The sequence below is a fragment of the Polyodon spathula genome, chromosome 14 (genome assembly GCF_017654505.1).
Source record: "Polyodon spathula isolate WHYD16114869_AA chromosome 14, ASM1765450v1, whole genome shotgun sequence".
Taxonomy (NCBI): domain Eukaryota; kingdom Metazoa; phylum Chordata; class Actinopteri; order Acipenseriformes; family Polyodontidae; genus Polyodon; species Polyodon spathula.
In genome coordinates this window covers 30,625,945-30,647,983 of record NC_054547.1, presented here as the reverse complement: position 1 = coordinate 30,647,983, position 22,039 = coordinate 30,625,945, and the positions used below count along the sequence as shown (strand labels likewise).

Here is a 22,039-nt window from a genome sequence, read left to right as displayed (position 1 = left end):
ACTAAAAAACAAAAAAAATTGAGAAAGCATCAATGTGTTTTTACTTATTGATTGTCACAAAAATGTGTTCTTGCAAAGCATAAATACTTTCTTAGGCATGAGTGTTCATGAATGGAATGTATTTTACTTTTTAGTTTGCAGTTTTGATTTGCACACAATCCATAGGGTTTTCAAAATACAGTAGAATGCAGTAATGGATTCCAAGAATGGACAATTTTTTGTACATATTAGTCCAGTCGGTGGTCTGAAATACTTATCTTTATCGAGTAACTATTTGCCTTTGTTTCATCTTTCAACAATAACCCAAACACAATAATCTCTGAACTCGGTTCAGTGATATTTAATACTGGGACCAATGGGCACAGACAGGGGAGACAGAGAACATGCCCACACATAGGATAGGATTACACAGACAGAGGTAAACAAGTGGCGGGAAATACAGAGATGGAGGGGAACACAATTACAGCAGCAATTACAGTACACAAACACAACTGCATGGATCGCTACTATAGAATTACATTTTTAAATTGGGAGGTTTATACAAAAAAATACTTGCAATTGTAGTTGTCAAGGCTCAGCTGTTACCATAGACACGTTCTGAAGGGAAACAGAAGCTGTGACTAGCACTTGCACAGATTTATTATTTTGAGCGGTTGTGGTGGAAGAAGAGAGGTTTGTTTCTAAAATGCCTAAACCACACATAACAACGGTGACAAAATAATGAAGTGCAGATTTTGTAGCTGCCGGCTGGATACGAGTCCAAAGATTCCATTGTTAAGCATTAGCTGTGTATTCCCTTTGGGGAAAATATGTCTGCTTTTATTTTGTATTGGTATGTGAATTCTTTGTTTTATTTCAAGTGGTGCAAACTTTGGACTGGAGCAAATGCTCTTTTGGTTTTCAGTGAATTTGAATGAATGAATCTGCTTTGTTAGTGTTTAAATACTGAGAAAGCCCAAGCTTGCTGTATACTGTTATATACTTGTATACGTCCCTAAACGTGAAACACAATTCCCACCGCTGTATGTGCAATTTTATAACAGCCCCACAATATTAGGGTGGAGTAAATACTTATTTATTTGATCTTATTGTAAATAGGAAGTTAATTAAAGAGAGGGGGACTGTACGTTACCATTACTGCTGCTAATGAGAAATTGTGGTAACTAAATAATTTTTCTGTGCAAGGTCTGTTAGGTCATAATGTTATTAAAAAATGGGCTCTAATTTATAAGGGAAGGTCAGACACAGCTCTCAGTACTTGAAGTATATTTACAGGCAATGAGTCATTTCTTGCTTGAGTGCCTTATTTCTTTTTGTGTAGAGAATTGTGGAAGGAACTGCTGTTTTAGTTTTGTAATTACGGTAATTTTATTTATGTAATGAAAGTACAATTAACCTCTTGTTAAAGTCGGAGTGATGTAGTGTCAGTTTAAAAGATGCAATGACAGTTTGCAGGATGCAAGCAAGACTCGCTAGACAACAGTTTAATCCAAGCAGCGTTTCTTACATGCCTAATTAGATAGCCTAACTTGGCTTGTAATAAAGCCCTGGAATAGTTCAAATTGCTCTGCAGTGATTGCTGACTTTCCACCCTGATAATGTGTCACTCAAATGACACCAGGTAAGTGACTAATACTATTCGTGTCGTAACCACACTTAACATGCCATTGTAAATACAGCAACTACAAAAACAGAATAAAGGTGTTTACATTTCTTTTTCAGACCATGGGTCCCTGGCTAATACAAATGTATTATCTAGTTTTGATTTTTTAGGGTCAAAGAAGGATCATCCCCACTACATCTCATAATCCACAGCGTTTTTTCCCATAAGTGTTTTGATTATCTGTTTTAATTTTTTTTTTAATTTATATTTATTTATTTAATTTTTAAGATTGCTTTGACAGAACAGACAATATGCACTCATTTTTAAACACCTGGCGCACTTGGGTACAATTTGAACTGCTTTCCTTTTAAATATGGTACAGGTACAGTGCTGTCCCACTACTAAAAGCTGCTAATGGAGGATGAAAAAAAAAAAGTTAGTCAGAATAACAATATGAACAAAGTAAGGCACCATTGTTTTCTGGATGTCCATTCCAAACCGCTTTGCCTAAATCTCCTTGGGATGGTGTCACACTTTTTTTTTTTTCTTCAGTTTCTGTTAGGAACCCTCTCTAATATGTTCATATTTACCTGGCTTTCACCCCACAGCATTCCGAAACCCATAACGGCATCAGCTGCTTGGACGCAATGTGCTGTTTCTCAGATGGGGAGACGGCTTGTGCGCCGGTGGGAAGAATTATGGAGCGAATGATGGGCCGATGCAACCCATCGCGGCTTAGAAGGTGTGGAATTTCTCTCAGTAGTCTGTGCTGCGGCCGCATCTCCTATAAACTTGAACGCGATAAACCTGCAGCTTTAGCTGTCTAAATCCAGTTAAGCGTTTGTGCCCAGTAACCTGGATTCTCTTTGATCAGAAGATCAGTGCATTGCTTTGGAGGATACAGGACAAGGAATGGGTTTCATAGTTTTACTGAAACAGTTTTTAGTTTGTAAAATCTCTACAGTACAGTATTTCTTGTGTTGTATATAAAATAGGGATTTATTGGATTGTCCGCAGGTGTCCTTTTGAATAGCCCTTACCTATACAATTTGATGTTTATTTTCTGTCCTGATGAAGGCATGGGTTTTCTCTGTGTGTGGTTGATGGTTTTGTTGTAGTCCTGCAAAAGGTTTAATGATTGTTACTGTATAATTACACATCCAGTGTGTCAACCCTTCTTTCTGTACTCTATCAACCAGCTCTAATCCCAAAGCTCTATCAGATATATATTTTTTGTCAACTAAGGCACCAAAAAACAAACAAACAACTGTGACTAAGATATTGCACCACAGATGTGACTCTGGGTGTGCAATATGTTTATAGCAGTTAGGATCTGGGAGTGTGGTATTTACAGTGACTTATTTACTAGAAATTTCAGGACGGAGAATCCGCAATGAGGATGATTTAAATTGCAATTGAACAGTTAATGACGTTTAATGAATTTGGCCAGAGACCTTATCCATGGGTGCTGTCAGCTATGACAGCAATGCTGGCCGAGTAGTGAAAACTCGATGACGTTGTGTAGTCTAGCGTCGCAGATAGGAAGTGCCTCGTTGGGCCAACTCCTGCCAAAAGACAAGGCCGCCAAACCATGACTGGATAAAATGAAAACCATGAATAGTTAACGGAGCAACTGCAGAGCCACAATGCCACCTTCCCCCCCCAAAAATAGGAAAAGGAAGAATGAAAAGCAAGCAGCTGAAACACAGGCCCATCCCCCAGAGCATGAAACTAAATACAAACTGCTCAGCACTCAGGTAAGGAAAAAAACCCTACTTGCTGGTAGGAGGAAACCTTAGGGAATCAATGGCTGAGGGTATCCCTTTCTCCAGGCTCTAAAGACGTCCGTCTCCCTATTTAGCCTTGCCGAGTTTGTATGGCACTTCTATATTAGTGAGCGGATTCTCCTTTCAGAAATACAGCCAAGTTTTCCAATAAACCTTTTGCACATCTTGGCCTACGTCTTGATGTTAAAGATGTAAAATTCCTTTTTTTCCGCTGATAATTACATTTTGAATGGAATTCTGCATCTTTAGCAATGTTTTTAATACACGTGATGCCTTTTGGGGATCTATCTGCAAAGTGTAGGGCTGCCTTGAGCTGTGTGTTCAGTTTATTCATTATTTCTGTGTTTTTCTACAGTGGCCAGAGGTCCATTTTCTTATTCTCTTACCATTTCCTGGGCTGTTCTAATTCTGTACTGGTCTGTTGTTGAGATTGTATACTGTTATCACAAGGATCTGGGGATATTGACCTGTCTCGCTTTCAGATTCATTTTCAGCACATTCAGTTTTTTTTTTTTAATCTTTGATAAATGTGTTAAAAAGATTCAGTCAGAACTCCGTATCAGAGTCATATCCTGTGAGATCTAGGATACCATGAGTTTATGGTCTATATAGGTCTTTAGCGAACTGGATGCCAGATTATTACAAATCAACTGTTTAACGGTTAAAGTATACAGAACTGTTTCTTTGTTTCCTAAAAAAAAAAAATATATATATATATATAATTGAAATATTATGTAATATGAAATATAATTCATAGTTACTGCCAGAAGGAGTGTAACCCAAGGAGCATTTAGAAAAGTATAAACAGTATCTGTCAATGTCTCTTATACGTACCAAACAAGAATATTCTTATATACAGGTTATTGTCAAACTTATAAGCTGTATGCTTTCAGTCTTAGAACAAAGATTTCTGTAAACAGAAAAGATCCCTTTTCAGAAGTGTACCAATTTTAAATTGGTAATCCTTAAATAAGAAACACAAGCTTACTGTTAGATGCACTGGTGTGCTAGTACTTAAGGTCCCTTGTGCCTTTCCACACAGTTAAAATAAAGATGTTTGTCTGTTAAAAGGGCTGTCAGAAACGGCTCTAGAAACACATTACACGACTGTATATATTACTAAAGACCATTCGCGCGACTACGAGGAGATCTTCATAAATATCCAAGATGCATGTTTTAAGGTCCTAAAATTTGTTTACACATAAAACTAAATCAAAATAAGCCATATATTGGTTTAATGTTTTTTTATATGATGTGTACAATGATAGTCTACTTTTTTTTGTTTTTTTTAAAGTTACTCCTTAAACAAATAATAAACCACCTCCTATTATATATATATATATATATATATATATATATATATATATATATATATATATATATATATATATATATATATATATATATATCTTGGACCAATTACATGTGATACTGATAATGTAATACATAAGTGAGAATGGTTTTCAGAATTACTTTACCAAGAACTGCCATTTTCAGCAGACAAATATTGAGCTTGATAGAGGTTCTGTCTCCCAACTCACACTGCAATTCACAACACACTTTTTTTTTTTTTTTTAAATAGTTGATATTTTATATAGTACAGTAAATGCATTGGCTGCTAAGCAACATGTCTTTCATTGTGTGTGTGTGTGTGTGTGTGTGTGTGTTCAGTCAATGTGATAATTAACAACCCTCTCCTTACCCCTACTCCATCACAGTTTAATATTGATGGCTCTCGTGCACCTAAACATTTGGCATTCCATTAAGATTTAAATCAAATGGAAATGGCTGTTCTCCATCAAAGGGTCCAGATAGGGATTAGATTTGTGTGTAGCGCATGATCAGAATAAATCATAATTAGCTGTTCTATTGCTATCATGCTTTTCTCCATAGTATGCTTATTTGCAGTTTTAAGTTGCCCAACCCTTTTTGTTTTGTTCATTTTTATTACTAATTATAGACTTTGGAGTGACCCGGACTTCTTCAATTCCAACGACAGAAGCATCTTGACACTCTCGCCTATGGAGGCCACTTCCTGCTAATGTATCAAGGACTTTATCACAGCTAAATAAGCCCTATATTCTCTTCAGTGCTTTGGTTATTTTCCATTCAAAAAAGGGCATACTTTGACTCGCCTTTTTATTATACAGAAATTAAAAAGCATCAAATATTGTTACTTAGTTAGTTAAACTAGCTTCTGAGCTCATCAAACTACCGTAGAAGTATTTAGCGCCTGTAGTTTTCTTTCCACAAAGAGAAACCAAATGGACACAGCTTTAATAGCTTACTGATTACTGCAACTCTACCATCTTGAATATACAGCTATGTCCAAAAGTTTTGCATCACCCTGGCTTCATAAAGTTTATTGAAACCTGCTGAATAATGTTACCTTCCATATACGTAACAAAAAATGTGACATGTCGAAATCCAACATGTAATGCTCTACTACTATTATGGCTTCCAGTACACTTTTGTGATTATTGTTTTGTATGTTTTTTTTTTTTTTTTTTTTCGATTTACATGATTATTAAATAAAATATCTAAATTATGTTCATATAGTTGAGTTTTTTTTTTTTTTTTTTTTTTTTTTTTTTTTTTCAATTCTTGTCTCTAGGTCTAAAAATCTAGGTGATGCAAAACTTTTGGTCGTAGCTGTAGTTTGTCATTTCTGTAGTTTTTCAAGCCATATTCTCCATTTTTAAAATACACATTTAAAAAAAAAAAAAAGATAATGTATGTGGCAATTTGCAAATAACATAAAAAAAAAAAAAAATGGTGCTTTAATATTTGATATGCAGGTTCTTTTTATATGGGTTTCAACCTGCCTTAATATTTTAACAGCATTGTGTATGTACTTTCTGATATAGTAAACACAAAGCCTAGTAATAAGTTGTGTGTTTTATAAATTTGATTTAATTGGAGAAAGTGGCTTACATACTGTTAATTTTTTTTTTCTGTTGTTTTCATATTGTTTGTCATTGTTTACCTGCATTGCTTTGTTTTTTCTTCTCTTGACTAACCACACATTCTTATTGTGTTGCGTAAGCAACTTTAAGGTAGGATTGTTTACTAGATTCAAATGTCATTTTTACCTCATACCCGGTATGATTATTTATCACTTATAGGGTGCTATTGATTTTTATATCAAACAAAACCACTGATCCATTAGAATCATATTTATCTCTCTTCATATGCTTTTGAAGTTCAAGATTAAGGAAATCAAGTTAAAGTCCAATTTCTGATTTAAAAGGAATATAAACTAACATAATCTGCCTCTGTTGGTTGAGATAAATTTAGTTTTCTAAACTGTTGATGTAAACAAATGGTGTTTTATGAATGATGATACAAAATCTCAGTAGAATAAATGTGTGATATAAAGCCATGGGTTTGCTTATATTTCACTGACAACATGTGTTGCCCTGGTTGTACAACATCTATGTTCATGTTAATTTAATGTATATAACGTAGTGTCTTACTTGGGCCTTTGTTGGAATTACTTGAAAAAAAATCCTGGTTGTTTAGTTTACCAGTACATGAAACCTGGACAGTAATTCTAAACTTAAAAAATCAGATAATTAAGTTTAACAGCCTTCTCCACTTTAAAACAAATATTTTTGCTAAAGATTATTTTATTGAAAAGCTGTACAGTGAAAGATATTTTGTTAGCAATAAGAATTGTGGGTGTAAAGAATTTTGGACCTCGGGCACTGTCTGCCTCTGATGTGATGTCTGACTTGTGTTTTTGATGCAGTCTGTTAATTGTACAATTCTGTCAGTGAAGCTGTTTTATTGCTTATGTTTATGAGATCAATTATATTTACAGAATAAAAAAAATAAACATACTTTTTTTTCTTCCCCAGTGTTATTTCCTGCTCATATTAAAGCTTTACTAGAATTATTTTTTTTATAGGCCATTCTGGTCAGCTCGGGCTACCCTGGTTAAATAGTGCTTCTGGAGGTATAACTCCTATTTACAGCTGTCATTTAAAATTAAACTGCAGAAGGTTCCTCATTGTTTTATACAATTTTACATTTAAAAAAATACTCCTCTGTACCTTTTACATTGTTGGATTTCATAAAGGTGGTACACAAAAACTTATAATTGTCTTGTATGCAGAGGTATGCATGTTTTTCACTGAAGATAAGGGCCCATTCTGTACAGCCTCCTTGCAGTCGCCACCTAACCTGTGCTCTTCAGAAATCCCCAGCATCTAGATATGTAGCTTTTTGCTTTTCCACTTCAGATATTGGAACGCCACACACTATGCATACATTATTTTCTCTGTGTACGCCTCAAGAGTTTTGAAACTTAAGCCCAGGAAGGAGCAGCAGCAACACGCATCACATCTTTCTCATCATTTAAAAAAAAGAAAAAAAAAAACTGGTGGGTTGTTCTGAATTTTTGTTAAACACTTTCATGTTTATAGCATAGGCATATAAAATGAAAGTGAAAAAGCAGTCTGCACAGGAGGAAGGGGGGGGGGAGGGGGCACCATACCTCGGAACAAAAGTCGTATGCCCCAAACATACCTAGAGTAATAGCCAACACTTGAAGTGCTGGCAGGTGGCTAAAACATTTGTTTCTTTCATTTAACTATTCAGTAACACTCCAATCTTCATAGGAATAGTGTTAGCCTATTTTTACATGATTAGGACCCTGAGATTACCCAGCCAGCTCTTATGTACTTTACATAATGTCATGTTGATTCCTCATTTTACAGAAAAAACGCCCTTATTCTATAAAGTAGATCAAATTGTGTAATACCCTACAGGTTGCATTGACAACACATTTCTTCCTCAATTTATGTTTTTGAAAAAAAACACAATTCCTGGCAAAATAAAGTTTTTAGTTTGATTTAAAATAACAATAAGGTGCACCAAGGCCTGAAAGTAAAGTTTTTCGTTCAGCAAGAGGATGCGATCACTCCTCTGTATTCCACTGAAGTGTGTGCTTGTGATAGGTGTAAACTACATCACATGTTTACATTCAGCTAAAACTACAAGAATGCACCTTCACCAGTACCAATCATTCAAATTAATACAAACAAATATGAACAATTAAATTTGTCCTTAAGTATGCCACATTCAAAGCACATAATGAATGTGTCTTTACACACTTATACAGCAATCGACATTTAGGAAATTGAAGATACACTCGTCACAACAAAATCTCTCTATTCTGAGGAAGCAGTAACATTTGATGAACAGTGAATGCTGCAGTATCCTTGTTTGACTGGAAATACCCTGCACATCTAGAGCAAACATTAAGCAACAATTAAAAGGATCATTTACACAACTACATTTGCATGGCATTTAATTACTTACCTGTTGAAAAACTTTACACATTTCTTTTTGATTAGATTTTCAAACATTTCTAAAACTGAATTTCTGAAGTGAGGTGGTTTGATAAGATGATCACGGTTGTAATTTCTGTCCCCTCTGAAGGGTAGTTGCTTTTCCCTGGTTGTCATCTCCAAAACCACCTCACTACCTTAAAATAAAATAATAATAATAAAAAAAAAGAATAGTTAACAAGCATGGTCAACAATGATCTGATCTGAAACAGCAATAGAGAATGGCCGAGCATGAATATATTAGGATACTTGACATTAAATACTAATAACGCATAGGGGATAAAAAGCATTTGAGGTACATGCAAGCAGAGCATAGTAACCTGCAACCAAGACAGTCATCTGTCCTTTCTGTGGTTATGGGGTGTCCTCCACTTGTCTGGTCCCAAACTTGATAACAGTAGCAGGTCAAGTCTGATGACTTCTGATCAGGAAACTTTACAGCACTGTTTTACAGAGGACCAATCTATGTCCTCATCTTTAATTTGTGTTTTTACAATACAACAAAATACCAACTGTTAAGCATGGTTTTATGACAATATTTATGTCCTGTTCTGTAAAAAATATTAAAACAGACCCCATTGCTTAAACACTGTCTTAGGCATAAATGTAACCAAATTCAATCATTGTTTCACTTCTAGACAAAAGCCACTCAAAAGTGCCAGAGTTACTAAATGTTCTCAATAGTTTGCTACATTTATTTCTAAGAGGAAAATGGTTTGTACACTTTAAAGCCATATTAATAAACATGAAGGGCTATTTACCATACTCCAGTACATCATTAGCACTTTCAGAATGAAAAAATGCAAAATTTAAATGAACAAGCAAGCCAAAAATAAACTAGACAATTAAAAGACTAGACCTCTTATGCTATTTTTTTTTTGGGGGGGGGGGGGATTTAGGTTTTATTCCTTAAAAGAAAAAAATGACACAAGACAATTTGAAGATCATGGCTTTTAGAAAAATAATCAAAATCTTTAGAAATCTGGTCCTAGGTGTTTTTCTACTGTTCAATCACAGAATGGCCAATTTAAAAAAAAGACTGGGACCCTTAATTGCTGCCTATCATTACCAATCTCCTAATTAAACCCTAATCTCACACACCTTCCCTGTCTAGTGTTTTTCATTTTCCTCCTCCTTTCATACATGCCTTTGCATCGGTTCCCTTTGGGGGTAAGTGAGCCTCAATTCCCCTGTCCTTTGGTCAAGCTACGCTTCCTCAACCTTATTAAAGGGAGGTTCTCACCATGTGAGTCAGAGGGGACCCCCAGCCCATATTAAGACCATATTTTTGGATTGTTCACTTACTTTCAGTACAATATCAACAAGCTACAGAATTTCAATATTAGATGGAGTGGAAATCAAGAACTAAATCAAATAACAAAAAACATTCAGAAGAGGCTTCAGTTCACTGTAGTCTTGACTTTTATTGCTTCATTTGAAGTACTGACCAATTTTGTATGAATGTTTACAGCAAGTTTGAAAAATAAGCATAGGATTAGATGTATTCCATTTTACTAAATGTACAGCTTGATTATAGCCATACCAAATTCAATGCAATCATTTTAAAACCTTAGAAAAAAATCAGAAAGAAAAAAAGTCAGTTGTAGTTTCAGATTTCCCTCATTAAAATGAATGTTATCAAGTGTTAACACTGGATATTTAGAAGGAGTGAAGTAATATCTGAACCCTTTTTTGTGTGAAGTGTCCTGAAAAATAGCTTTCCCATACCCCATTCTTCTAAAATACATGTAACCAAATATAAATAGATGAATTCAAAGCACAGTGATAATGAGAACCTAAAGTAGAATTGCAGTAACCTGATAGATTTGAAAACTGAAATACTGAAATATATATATATGCACATGGACAAAAGTAAATGTCACCAAAACAATGGCTAAAAATATTTCTGCTTTTGAGTTTCAAAAAAGAATCCCTAGTCAAATCAACCAACAAGTATTTTCTTAATCTTGTATCTACCACCAGTCTTTACCAAACTGTTTCTTGCACACTTTGGAATATCAAAATAACATTAATTTCCCTGCTTGCACAAAGATTTCAACCTTCAGTCATTTTTATTTTATAATTACATAGTAATTATAACAATACAGTAGCACTCTGAATTTCTCTATTCATGCTCGAGTAGGACCGACACATTCATGAGTTTAGGCTTTGTAAACATCCTTTCATTCTGTCATCCAAAAATCCTGGTGTTTTTTTTTTTTTTTTTACCTCACTTTTTAAAAAACAGGAAAATAAATAATTTTTGAATGGCAGTAAAACAGAAAACTTCAAAGTTACCAAAACTGCAAATGCTCTACAAGATATACAGTGTAAGAAAAATAATACCTTTAAACTTTCAATCTGAAATCTTTATGCAGTTTGGCAGTAAGCAGGCCATTTAAATTTTCCAGGGACTTTCAGTTTATAGTGCATGAAATACTCGCATTACGGATTTCCAGTGAAGTCAGTTCATGAGAATATAGCTCTCTCCATTTTTTTTTTTTTTTTTTTTAACAAATATTTTCATTTCATTAAAAGCTATTGTTTGCTTTTTATAGTACAAACAGTCCTCTTTAGGATACACAATTGGGATTGGTAAACTTGAAGAGAATCATTAGTTTTCATCCATTTTTGCAGCAACTTTTGTACTGCTTATATAATTTATTTCCATTATAAATAAGTGTAGAAAAGAACCTAAAAAAGAAGTAAATATGATAAATCTGGATTGTTTTGGCTTTCACCTTTAGTGGACATCCTCCCCTGTCTATGTTCGATAAAGACAATTGTATGAAGACTTAGAAAATAACTGTCAGTAAATAATCATTTGGACAACGTTATTTTATTCTTGCATTTGATGCCTGAAAAAAACTATATAAAACACAATAGTTCAGTCACTTATTTGTAAATGAAAGACGCTGTGGTAATAAGAGAGTGCAGATAAGAGATCAAAGCTCTTTTGATCAGTTGCTCAAGGGTCTTAAATCTTTATAAAACGTTAGATGGGGAGAATGTCCCTTTAAGAAATATTTTCTTAAAGTACAATACTGTTTTGATTCAGCAGGTGGCATTTTAAATAACTGTGCAAGGAATCACACTTTCATAATATTTTAGCAGCAGACGCTATATCAAAACAGCATTGTTTTCTTTTTTTTCTTTTGCAAAAATAATATTTTAAAAAAAGGTACAAATGTATAATGATCATTTGTATATATCAAGTAGACTAGACAGGAAATTAAAACATGATACTAGTATGAATTATATAAATCATTTACAGGCCATCATCCTATTAGTGGCAGACAAGCACTCTTTAGTAATCTTTAGTAACCATTCAATGGTCATTGATACGATTAATTTAGGTGTGGCTACTGAATGATTAGCCACACAAATTACCTTTCACTGTCAGATAAGAACCATTTGTTTAAGCTTGGAGTACCCTAAAACAAAACTACCAACAAACGATCTGTACTGATCTATCACTGCCAAAGATTTCATAATAAATGAGAGGGATGAAAACCAAAGCAGGAAAGCAGTAAGAGCACTAAAAGGAAGAACTTAAGGTACATGGCATTCATTAACAGACTCTTGTGTTTTGATTAAGACAGAGTTGTGCTTCATGTAAATAATGGTTGCTTCAAAACAAACAGCGTCAACCTAAGACTAGTAGAACAATATACAAGGATGGTCCAAAACAGTGTATGAACTCCAGCTGGTTGGAACAATTACAAAAGGAGGGCCATACTAAAGATAGAAGCCCAAACCACCATTAGATGACTGATAAGATATGCCTCTGAATGTCTTTTATGTTGTCAACCCTCAGGATAGAATGGAAGGATTGATCTTCAGCTCAGTCCAGTCATCAGCGTTTTATTGACTGTGCAATTTCGGTTGTGTTTCTTTGTACAAAATATGTACATTCAAGGAGAAGGTTCCACAGCGCTAGACTGTCGTACTTTTTGTCCCAATTTGAGGTCGTGCAAACTCCACAAAATCATCAATAAGGACTGGCCATGCTCCTAAAAGAAAGATCAAACAAACTGGTTAAGTTTCTGCCCAGAAACACATGCACTGTGGCTATCTGAAAACCCACGCAATGACCCTCCCTTGCTTACACCAAGATACTACAAAGAACCACAAAATATTACTATTGAAGTAAATTAATGTATTGCCTGTCTAGCTTTTTTCACTTTTAATTGACTCAAGCAGGAAGCTCATTAATCATTCTTTGAATGGCAATTTGATCTGCTGTCATCTCCTTTTCATGGAAAATAGAACAACCCACTTCAACCTCAAGTAATACTAATATTTGTCATATTTCTTTTAAAATTCAGAATCCAAGCATTAAGCTAGTTCCATATACAGGGTGGCACAGACTTTTAATCTTCGGTCACTGGATTTCATTTTGGAGAAAAAGCACTTTTGGTGTATTTAGTACACTATTTCTGCATCTGCATTTTCTGCCTTAGTTACTACTGTATTTCTGTTTGTTGCTATGTCGGAAAAATGCAGTATTATAAAAATGTAGTAAATTATAGCCTTTTGTTGGAATCTGATTTAGTTCAAACATTTAAATCCATACAAAAAAAAAAAGTATGATTTACCTTCCTCATCATAATTTGACATGTCATCAGCTATCATTGTACTGAAGTCTAAGAGGAGGTTCCAGGTATCTTTCGGTATTGATCTTTTATGGTGTTCCTACAAGGAAGGAAAAGAGAATAAGCTGTATTTGTTATGAAAACTAACACGTCATACATTACTCTTATATTTGCTGTACCTCTGGCAAATAAAATGTATTTTATCTTATTACAAACATGCTGCTACAACTCATTTAGTCTATAATAAACACACACACACATTTCTTTGCATACAAAAGTATTTCTCTCATTTATAATTGTTCTACTGAGGCATCAAATTAGAGATTCAGCGTTATAATTACAGCCTGTGATTTTTTAAATGTATTTATTTTTATAATGTTAAGTTTTATTTTTCACAAATGTTGTTTCATTACACACACATTAATAAAACAACTCAAAATTGATGTATATCACTAATAACACATTAGTATACATCATGTTTTAACTACAGATTTTTTTATTAAATATTATCTGCTACCGTTGAATTCCTGGCTAGCGAACGAACCTTTGAACGCAGCCCTTACAGCTTGCAGTCTTTTTCTGCATTTTGAAACCAGTTCCTGGCATCTTTCCGGAGATATTTTTGCTCATTCTTCAAACATATACAGCTTTGAGTTCTGCAATCGACTTTAGTTTTCTTTTTATAACAGCAGCCTTCAAGTCAATCCACAACATCTCAATGGGATTCAAGTCTGGGGACTGAGATGGCCAATCCATAACTGTAATCTTCCTTTTCTTCAGAAATTCCTTTGTAGACTTTGCAGAATGCTTAGGATCATTATCCTGCTGTAATACAAACCTCCATCCAATAAGCCTTCTAGCACTGTAACAAATGAGTGTGCACTCATTGATCCTTCTACAGTACCAAGGTAGCCAATGCCTGAGGAAGAAAAACAAACCCATACCATCACACAACCTCCACCATATTTAACACCGGACATTAAGAACTTTTCTTTACATTCTTCTCCTCTCTTCCTCCAAACACATTGTTGTTTTCTTTGTGAAAAAAGTTATATTTCGGAATCATCGGACCATAAAATTTGGTTGAAGAAATAATCAGATTTCTTCAAGTATTCAACAGAAAACTCCAATCAGTTTCTTTTGTGCTTGACCATCTTCTCTCAATTCTTGTGTCAAAACTTTTGCAGTAATCCGAGGATTTTGCAGGGCTGCTCAAACAATTCTTCCAGATTTTGCAGAGATCTCTTTTGGTCTTCCACACCTGGAGCTAGTTGCAGTAGTTCCTGGTCTCCTGTGTTTGTCAATAATAGCCCACGGAATGCTTTTTGATAAACCAAGTCTTTCTGCTATTTTTCTGGTATTTTCTTCTTTTTCGTTTAGTTGTATTGCTGCCATTTTGAGACTGCTGCTGTACTCTTTAGCAACATTTTTGTTGCTTTTTTGAATCACAAATTTCCAATGTATTTTTCAGCACTTGATTATGTATTTATTCTATAATTATCATGAGGTGTTGGCTTTCAATCATGATAATTGTCAATAATTAGCAACGAATGGGTTTCATACGAAATATGTTGATTGCCCAAATACTTTTGTCTAAATAAGAAATTTGTTTTTGAATGTTATTTTTTTCATTTTATGCATGCTATGTAATAATTTACTGAATTAGCTCTCTACTTTCATTTATATCTTTCAATAGATCAATTAGAAATTATAGAAACCACTGTGGCTTCTCTTTTTTTAAACTGCCCAAATACTTTTGTCTGTGAGTGTATACTGACACACAATAACAACCTACCATTGATTCCTCTATCATAAAACACTAAATAATGCATGCTTTTTATCATTGCATATGTAGGATCGCCAAGAAAATCTGTAACTAGCATGGACCTTTCAAACATTCCTAAATTATTATATTTACATTTTGGAATTTCAATACTTACCAATAAAAATGTATTCCACAGATCTAAGAATTTGAATCTTCCTGCAAGTACTAAATTCCAATAGGCAATTGCCATTTCTAAATCTGTAACCAAATACAAAGGAATGGTACATTATGTAAAAGCATTATTGAAGTAGATTCTGTATTTTAAGAAATAAAATAAAGTCAGAGGAATTACACTTACCTAATCCTTTCTGCCCAGGGTTCTTTGCAAAGTTAAATGTAAACTGATAAAAATCCTTAAATTTCCCTTGGTCTTTTAACTCTTGCTCCATTTTTGGCAATTGTGCTTTTAGCTTTTCTATACTGTCACACCTTATAAACAAGAATCAGGAGAGACATGAGAAGGGTTTGTTTGTCATGATCAAAACACATATGAAATAAGCATTGAGTGCCACTGTAGGGATGAGATTTTAATATACTTTTGTAAACAGAATCAGCTACCTTTTACAGTAGAGAGCTTTAATACACCAAGGACAGAGGCTAAAACTGACAACTGCTTAACTTTGCAAAAAGCACATTTCTGACAATGGCATTTGGCATCAGAAATAACTGCTGTACAAAGCATGGCCCATATGCCTTCTCACAACAGGAGCTAAAGTATAAAGAAGAAATATGCCAGAGGATTTATTACACTGGGGGTTACCAATCAAAGTTAAATTTAAAAACACAAATGGGGAACAGCTTGTATGCATTGTGCCATTTACTTACCCTTGCTCTGTCATTCCATCCATAAATTCTTGTTTTGAGAATTCACACTGTGTTGCTGCTCTAAATTTCCACGCAATTATCAGTACACTTATACTAGCTGGGTCGAGCCCCAGGTCATCACAGAACTGTTGTATTCCGTCTATACCAATTTTATTATCATCTTGAGGATCTAAACAAAAGACAATAAACATTTGAACTTTATCTTCATTTTATTGCAGTAGTCTTATCTGATGTTTTTACAGAGGACTTTAATGGTCCTAATGTGGAATCATACTTCCTAATGTCTGTGTGTATCATAGTTTGCTCCATTAATTAATATGGAAAAATATGAACAGGGAATGCTGATAACATTTTTCTTTAAGTATTTGTTCCAACTGGTTAGATATGAATCATATTTTATATATATAACATTCTTCCAACATATTACAAGATCGTTCAAAAGTCTATTGGTATTTGTTAGTATTGCCAATACAAATCTTTAACTGCTAATAGCACAATTAGCAACATGTTTATACTGTATATAACCTCTTATAACAACGCCCTTAAACTGTTATCAGTGTTTTGGCATTCTCCTTACAAAACACAGCACTGCAAATATAACATGCAACATGCAATCCCTGTACATTATACCTAATACAGTAAACTTAATATAAAAAAAACAGGCTTAAATATTTGTTTATTAAAAACATCATCCATTTTATAGCTTGCATATCCATATGCAAGCTTTAAGCCCATACACCCACCTCTGTATCTACTGTGGAGCTGTTCTAGCTTTTTCCTGTCCAATGCCCCTTTTAGGCTTTCTCGAATGTAAAGTTCTGGATTTTGGAAAAAATTGTCAGTGGCAACGTCTAATTTCCAGTCATTCTGAGATAAACAACTCACTGCAGTCTTTTCACTAGATTGTGTGAAGATCATAAACTGACGAACTTTATCCTTCTGTGAGGACTTCAGCTTGTTCTGTGGAGGACAAACAGCGTGTTAGCTGGACAAGGTTCTTTGTTTTGTTTTCTCATTCTGATTGGACTTACCATGACGTGCCGCTGGAGATCATTTTCAGAGAGAATATAGTCACTGCCAACGCAGAAGGTAATGTAAAGTAAATCATGACTGAACCTGACATCTACTTTTGGACTACATAGAAACACATTTAAACAGAAAGAAGGGATGATACAGTTGACCAATTTTTTTAGCGAGCATGTTTAAATGAACAATTGGAATCTTTACAGGCAATACAGTAAAATCATCATTAGAAGCCCTTCAATAGAGTACTCTTACTGAACTACAACGTGTATATACCATATATCAACATACAAGTATGTGTAATACGTCAAATAAATACTATAGCAAGGCCTAAATACTGGATATGTTATGGTTAAAAGTTTACCACTATGACATTCTACAAACACAGTAATTTCATTTTAAACATGTAAACAGCATTCTTTTATTAAGGAATCCCTATTGTATTTATTTTGTTAAGTTTCTTTATATTGGTTTCAACAGTTGAAAGAACAACTGATACTGTAGCCTGCATATTTACTTGTTTGTTTTTCCAATTACTTTGTTTTTCATAGTGTTTTCGAAGAGCCTGGTGCAATGACATGTTCTCTGCATACGTTTAAGAACAAGGTGTATCTACGCATACCTTGCATCTGTATTCAATGCATATTCTATAACAAATGAATTGAAAAAATTGTAAATAATTTTTTTTTTTTTTTTTTTTTAAAGACATACAATCAATCATCTTTCACATTTTCATCATACACAAGTTCTGATAAGAAGTACTGATAAAGGTCTTTACTGACAAAATAAATAATGTGTTCTCTTTTAACAGAGAAAAAGTAATTCTGATTGCTATGAACACGAGATTGTAGGTAAATTCTGGCAAACCTGTAAGAAAAGAGTCTAAAATTATTGGTCTAAATACTACCGTCCTGACTGTATTAATCCTTCTGGTATGTTCCACACTTACTGACACCTTCATTGAACTGCATAAAAATAATACAGAGTTAGGGCAGCTAAAGCAGGTTTACATTTTTTAGCCTGGTGGTTTTCAATCCCTTAAAGACATTCTGATAGAACTGACATTCAATCATCAACTTATCAGAATAATTCAATTTCTTGCCTGTATTTTGTAAAAGCAACCAAACCCTTAGCCAAGCTAAAGTCAGCACTATGCATGTGTTGTTGTTTTTCTTAATTTCAATCAGTGTAAGCATGCATTTTATAATTACTACTTTAGATACTGGATATGTATAGACCTTCCCACAGTCAATGTTGTTCACAAAAGCCTACTTTACACATTCAATTTAATTTACTAACAAATTAAACAAACGTGTACCCACATTTTCCATTATTTATTTGCTTCATTATTATTTTGTTCTTATTTCTTTATAATGTTGTCATGCTTAATAAATATCCCACCTACATCATCAACCTTCAAGTTGTAAAAAAATACAGTGAGGAATCCCAAATCCAATACCCTCTGTTGTAATTAAGGCATGGAGCCTAATGCTTAATGATCAGATCGCAAATTTTAGAAGATAACTTAATGAAGCAAAGCAGTGGGGGCTGATTGGAAAAGCAGCTTGAGGTAAATGAAAAAAAAAAAACAGATGATGGAAAACAGCATACAAACCAGCTAAAAAATAGTATCTTTTTAAGCATGCTTTTTCAAAACTTAGATGCAAGAATGCATCAACATTTTGATTACTCTGGAGAGTATTTCTAAAGCTTGGTTTCTGGTAGAGAAATTCAATGCAATTAGGTAAAATCTCTAAAGGGAAGACTGATTTTTTTCAGAACAAAACATACAGCACCACAGGTGTAGTTCTGGAACTTAACTTTACTGTACAGTTGGGGTATCTGCCTGAGGACCAGTGACTGAGCAACATAGTTCCTGTGAAACTTATGTTTGATGTCTGCTTTACTGTAAGCTGTAGTGTTCATCCAAATGCTTATAATAAATAAATAAATAAATAAATAAAGCCAAGGTCTTGGCCAGGAACGTCACTTCAAGGGCTTGGTTTAGGTCACTGGTGTGATACTACTCTGTCTTTACTCTAAGGCTGAAAATAGCAGGGATGCAATTGGGGTGTTGACCAGCCAAAATGTACAGAGATATTAGCATACTCATGGAGGTGTCTCAGGAGTGCAAAATATTTCTCTCAGACCAACGAGTTTTATAAATCTCATTTTAAAAGAAAGATATTCAAGTGTGTTTTGGTCCAAAACCCATATGGAATATTTGAATCAAATTAAAAGTTTTTAAAATAGGTATATACAGTAAAGACATCGTCACTATAAATATGTATACATAAATATTTCACGTAATTAATTTGTCATGTCAGATTAAAAAGTGGTGTATAGGGCTAAATACACTAGCATTTCATGTCAATGTTGCAATTTTTACAGTTCATCTCCACAAACATTAATGAAACACAATGACAGATGTGTATTTCTTCCATAGAAGCACATACTGTACAGTACATTACACAGATGAAGAGACCTGGACAAGTCTCTTTTTGAAATAGCTCTAATAATGTACAAAATAAAACTGTAACAATAACAAAAGAACAGTAAAGAAGTGTTCTCAGTTGTTTGCCGGAAGATTTAATGCGAGAAACACTATACGCTGTATCTATCATTGTAGGACCATTTACATCTACCTCGGTGTATAGCAACCCCCCCCCCCCCCCCCCCATAAGCTTGAGAACCAACATGTTTGTATATTTTGATATATATGTTACATACAAACACGATACAGTACGCTGATCACTGTTAAATGAAGAAGTAATCGTGCCATTCATACTGCAAGACCAATATACAATTAAAAAGCATAACATTTAAGATTTAAGAATGAAACATTACACAACTCAAAAAGTCAGGCTTGTTTTCGGGTTAGAATGTGTGAAAGCCAAAAGGTTACAAAACCTACCGATTTGCAGAATACATGTAACATAATTAAAAGACATTTACTCTAGCCAACACAACTCTTCCTTGTGCTGCTACTATAGTATCACAGGTGATGTGTAGATAATTTAGCACATAACAAACACAGTGTCAAAACGCATGTGTTATTTTGACATTGTTGTTGAATAAAAGAGGCTACAGCCAGGTTAACTTCCTAACAGCCCAACCACGACTAGGCCCGTAATCCACGGTCCTCGACTGCGCACGCCTTCATGGTTTCGATTCTTTTCTGAGCGCCAGAACAAATAGTCACGGCGAAACCGGCATCTTCTGCTTTTCAGCTTTATAGAAACAATAAATTCAACCCTAACTAGGAGGAAACCGTAAACCGAACAAAACACACTGAGCGGCATAAATAAAACATGCCATTCGCTATGGATATTGTAGTTATGGTATTTTGAAAATTCAAACTAAATTCCACTTACCATGTTTGTGTGTAATGCTCCACTACTTCTTCCTGCTCATGCGCACTGTCACACAACAGCCCCACTACTACCCACGAGTAGCCTCGGCAGCACTGGAAGCTGCGAGTCTCTCGATTTGCCCTCCACTCAGTATTTTCGCAAACTGTGACCTGGGGCCGACACCGTCCCTGTCAAACAAAGCTTTCGTTAAATGCACTCGACCCAGACATGATTCAAAATAAATGCTGCCAGTATGGTCAAGTTTATATTGTTACCTACGGCACTGCCTGAGCAGATTTCATAAAAATAACAATGCCCTTATCTAAACTAATTGACTAGTTTCAGACCATAAATGGTAACCTTCACGTAATTGTTTTTAAATTACATTCTTTAATGATACAGGAGAAAGATGATTTGTATAATATATTATGGTATTACTATAGCACTGTTATATTTACAATATTCATACACCAAAAAACTCCAATAAAGTTATTGACATTTTTTTTTTGGTTTGTTTGTTTTTAGTTTTTTTGAGACTATACACTTGAAAAGTTTTTTCTTCTTAAGACATAAATTTGTTCCTTCAAGGATTTACTTAAACTTGTGACGTCGTGGACGACCTCTTGGTTATTTACATTGCACATTCGTTATACTGTTTACAAATAAATAATAATTTACTTACAAAAATTTGTTTGATATAAGATATTTAAATAATATATATCATATAGATATATATATATATTATATATATATATATAGATATTATATATATATATATACTTGGTGCTAACCAAGACTGTGGTTCTGACATTTATATAAATATAGACAATATAATAATAATAATAATAATAATAATAATATGGACAGTATATAGAGACCAATTTCGTTGGTTAATAAAAACCTTATTTTGTGCTATGTGTGTGTGTGTGTGTGTGTGTGTGTGTGTGTGGGGGGGGGGGGGGGGCTTGGGGGGGGGTTCTTTCTTTAATTTGTTCTGTTTTTCAAATATCATACTGCAGCTTTGGGAAGTTCCAGTTGCTGCTTTCTGGTACTCTGGCACTTCCTGTGTCAGCTTCCCATGTAAAGGCCAGTAAAAATGTTTAATCGTAAGCTGATTACACTTCAGGACATATATAAGGAAAGGTATACAGATCTCATAGGCCTTTGTACACATACGTTTGTATTTCAAAAGTGGTGACATGCATAACCACCAAGTGGACACCCCTCTTCTATGCACCATCTGACTAAGTATCAGGAAGCGGAGTGTGAGACCAAAGGGGGTTAGAGGATCAGCTGTGTGACTTGATCATCTGCTTCCTGACCATGTTTAGTTATAACTGCACATGCCAACATCAACAGTATCCTGCTGTGCCAAGTATTTGCTTTTAATGTTAACATGTTTTATATGTAAACATCACACAATATACAATGCAGTTTCACTATAGATAAACTTTTGTGTTGACAAAAAAGCTACAAAATAGTGATTCAGCCATTATAGTAAATATAATTTATAATAAATGTAACTTACTGAGAAGACATGAGATATCTGAGCAATGCCAGCTAACAGCAGGCACTGAACTAATTCAAATATTCCAAACTGTGAAAAAATATAGGCTAGTATATCAAGTATATGGTATATCAGGTCTTTTTTTCTACATAATTAACACACATTTC

General features: G+C 34.3%; 2 protein-coding genes across 4 annotated transcripts in view; one reads left to right on the top strand and one right to left on the bottom strand.

Moving 5' to 3' along the window:
• Positions 1-5,905, top strand: part of LOC121326864 (phospholipid-transporting ATPase IF-like) — a 35,376-nt gene extending 29,471 nt beyond the window's left edge. The window contains exons 29-30 of one of the 3 annotated variants that reach the window (XM_041270450.1): positions 2,212-2,345; positions 5,351-5,905. In XM_041270450.1, coding sequence (XP_041126384.1) covers positions 2,212-2,345; positions 5,351-5,432 — 216 coding nt within the window. In that variant the 3' untranslated portion in view covers positions 5,433-5,905. Of the gene's footprint in view, positions 1-2,211; positions 2,346-5,350 lie in introns of those variants that run through there. The other 2 variants (XM_041270452.1, XM_041270451.1) reach the window with 2 other exon arrangements.
• A 4,238-nt stretch (positions 5,906-10,143) lies between these two features.
• Positions 10,144-20,463, bottom strand: LOC121327360 (DCN1-like protein 1). Its single transcript, XM_041271334.1, has 7 exons — positions 20,387-20,463; positions 16,733-16,949; positions 15,990-16,158; positions 15,463-15,593; positions 15,280-15,362; positions 13,343-13,439; positions 10,144-12,757 (listed from the first exon to the last, which is right to left on the bottom strand). The coding sequence occupies exons 1-7, from the start codon at positions 20,387-20,389 to the stop codon at positions 12,681-12,683; spliced, it is 777 nt and encodes a 258-aa protein (XP_041127268.1). The 5' UTR covers positions 20,390-20,463; the 3' UTR covers positions 10,144-12,680.
• Positions 20,464-22,039: the final 1,576 nt, after the last annotated feature.

Excerpts from the sequence above, each read along its gene's own strand:
- LOC121327360 (XM_041271334.1), bottom strand. Across the intron at positions 15,594-15,989 it reads GATGGAATGACAGAGCAAGG|GTGTGACAGTATAGAAAAGC; the intron begins GTAAGTAAATGG and ends CTTGTTTATAAG. Across the intron at positions 15,363-15,462 it reads CCCTGGGCAGAAAGGATTAG|ATTTAGAAATGGCAATTGCC; the intron begins GTAAGTGTAATT and ends ATTTGGTTACAG.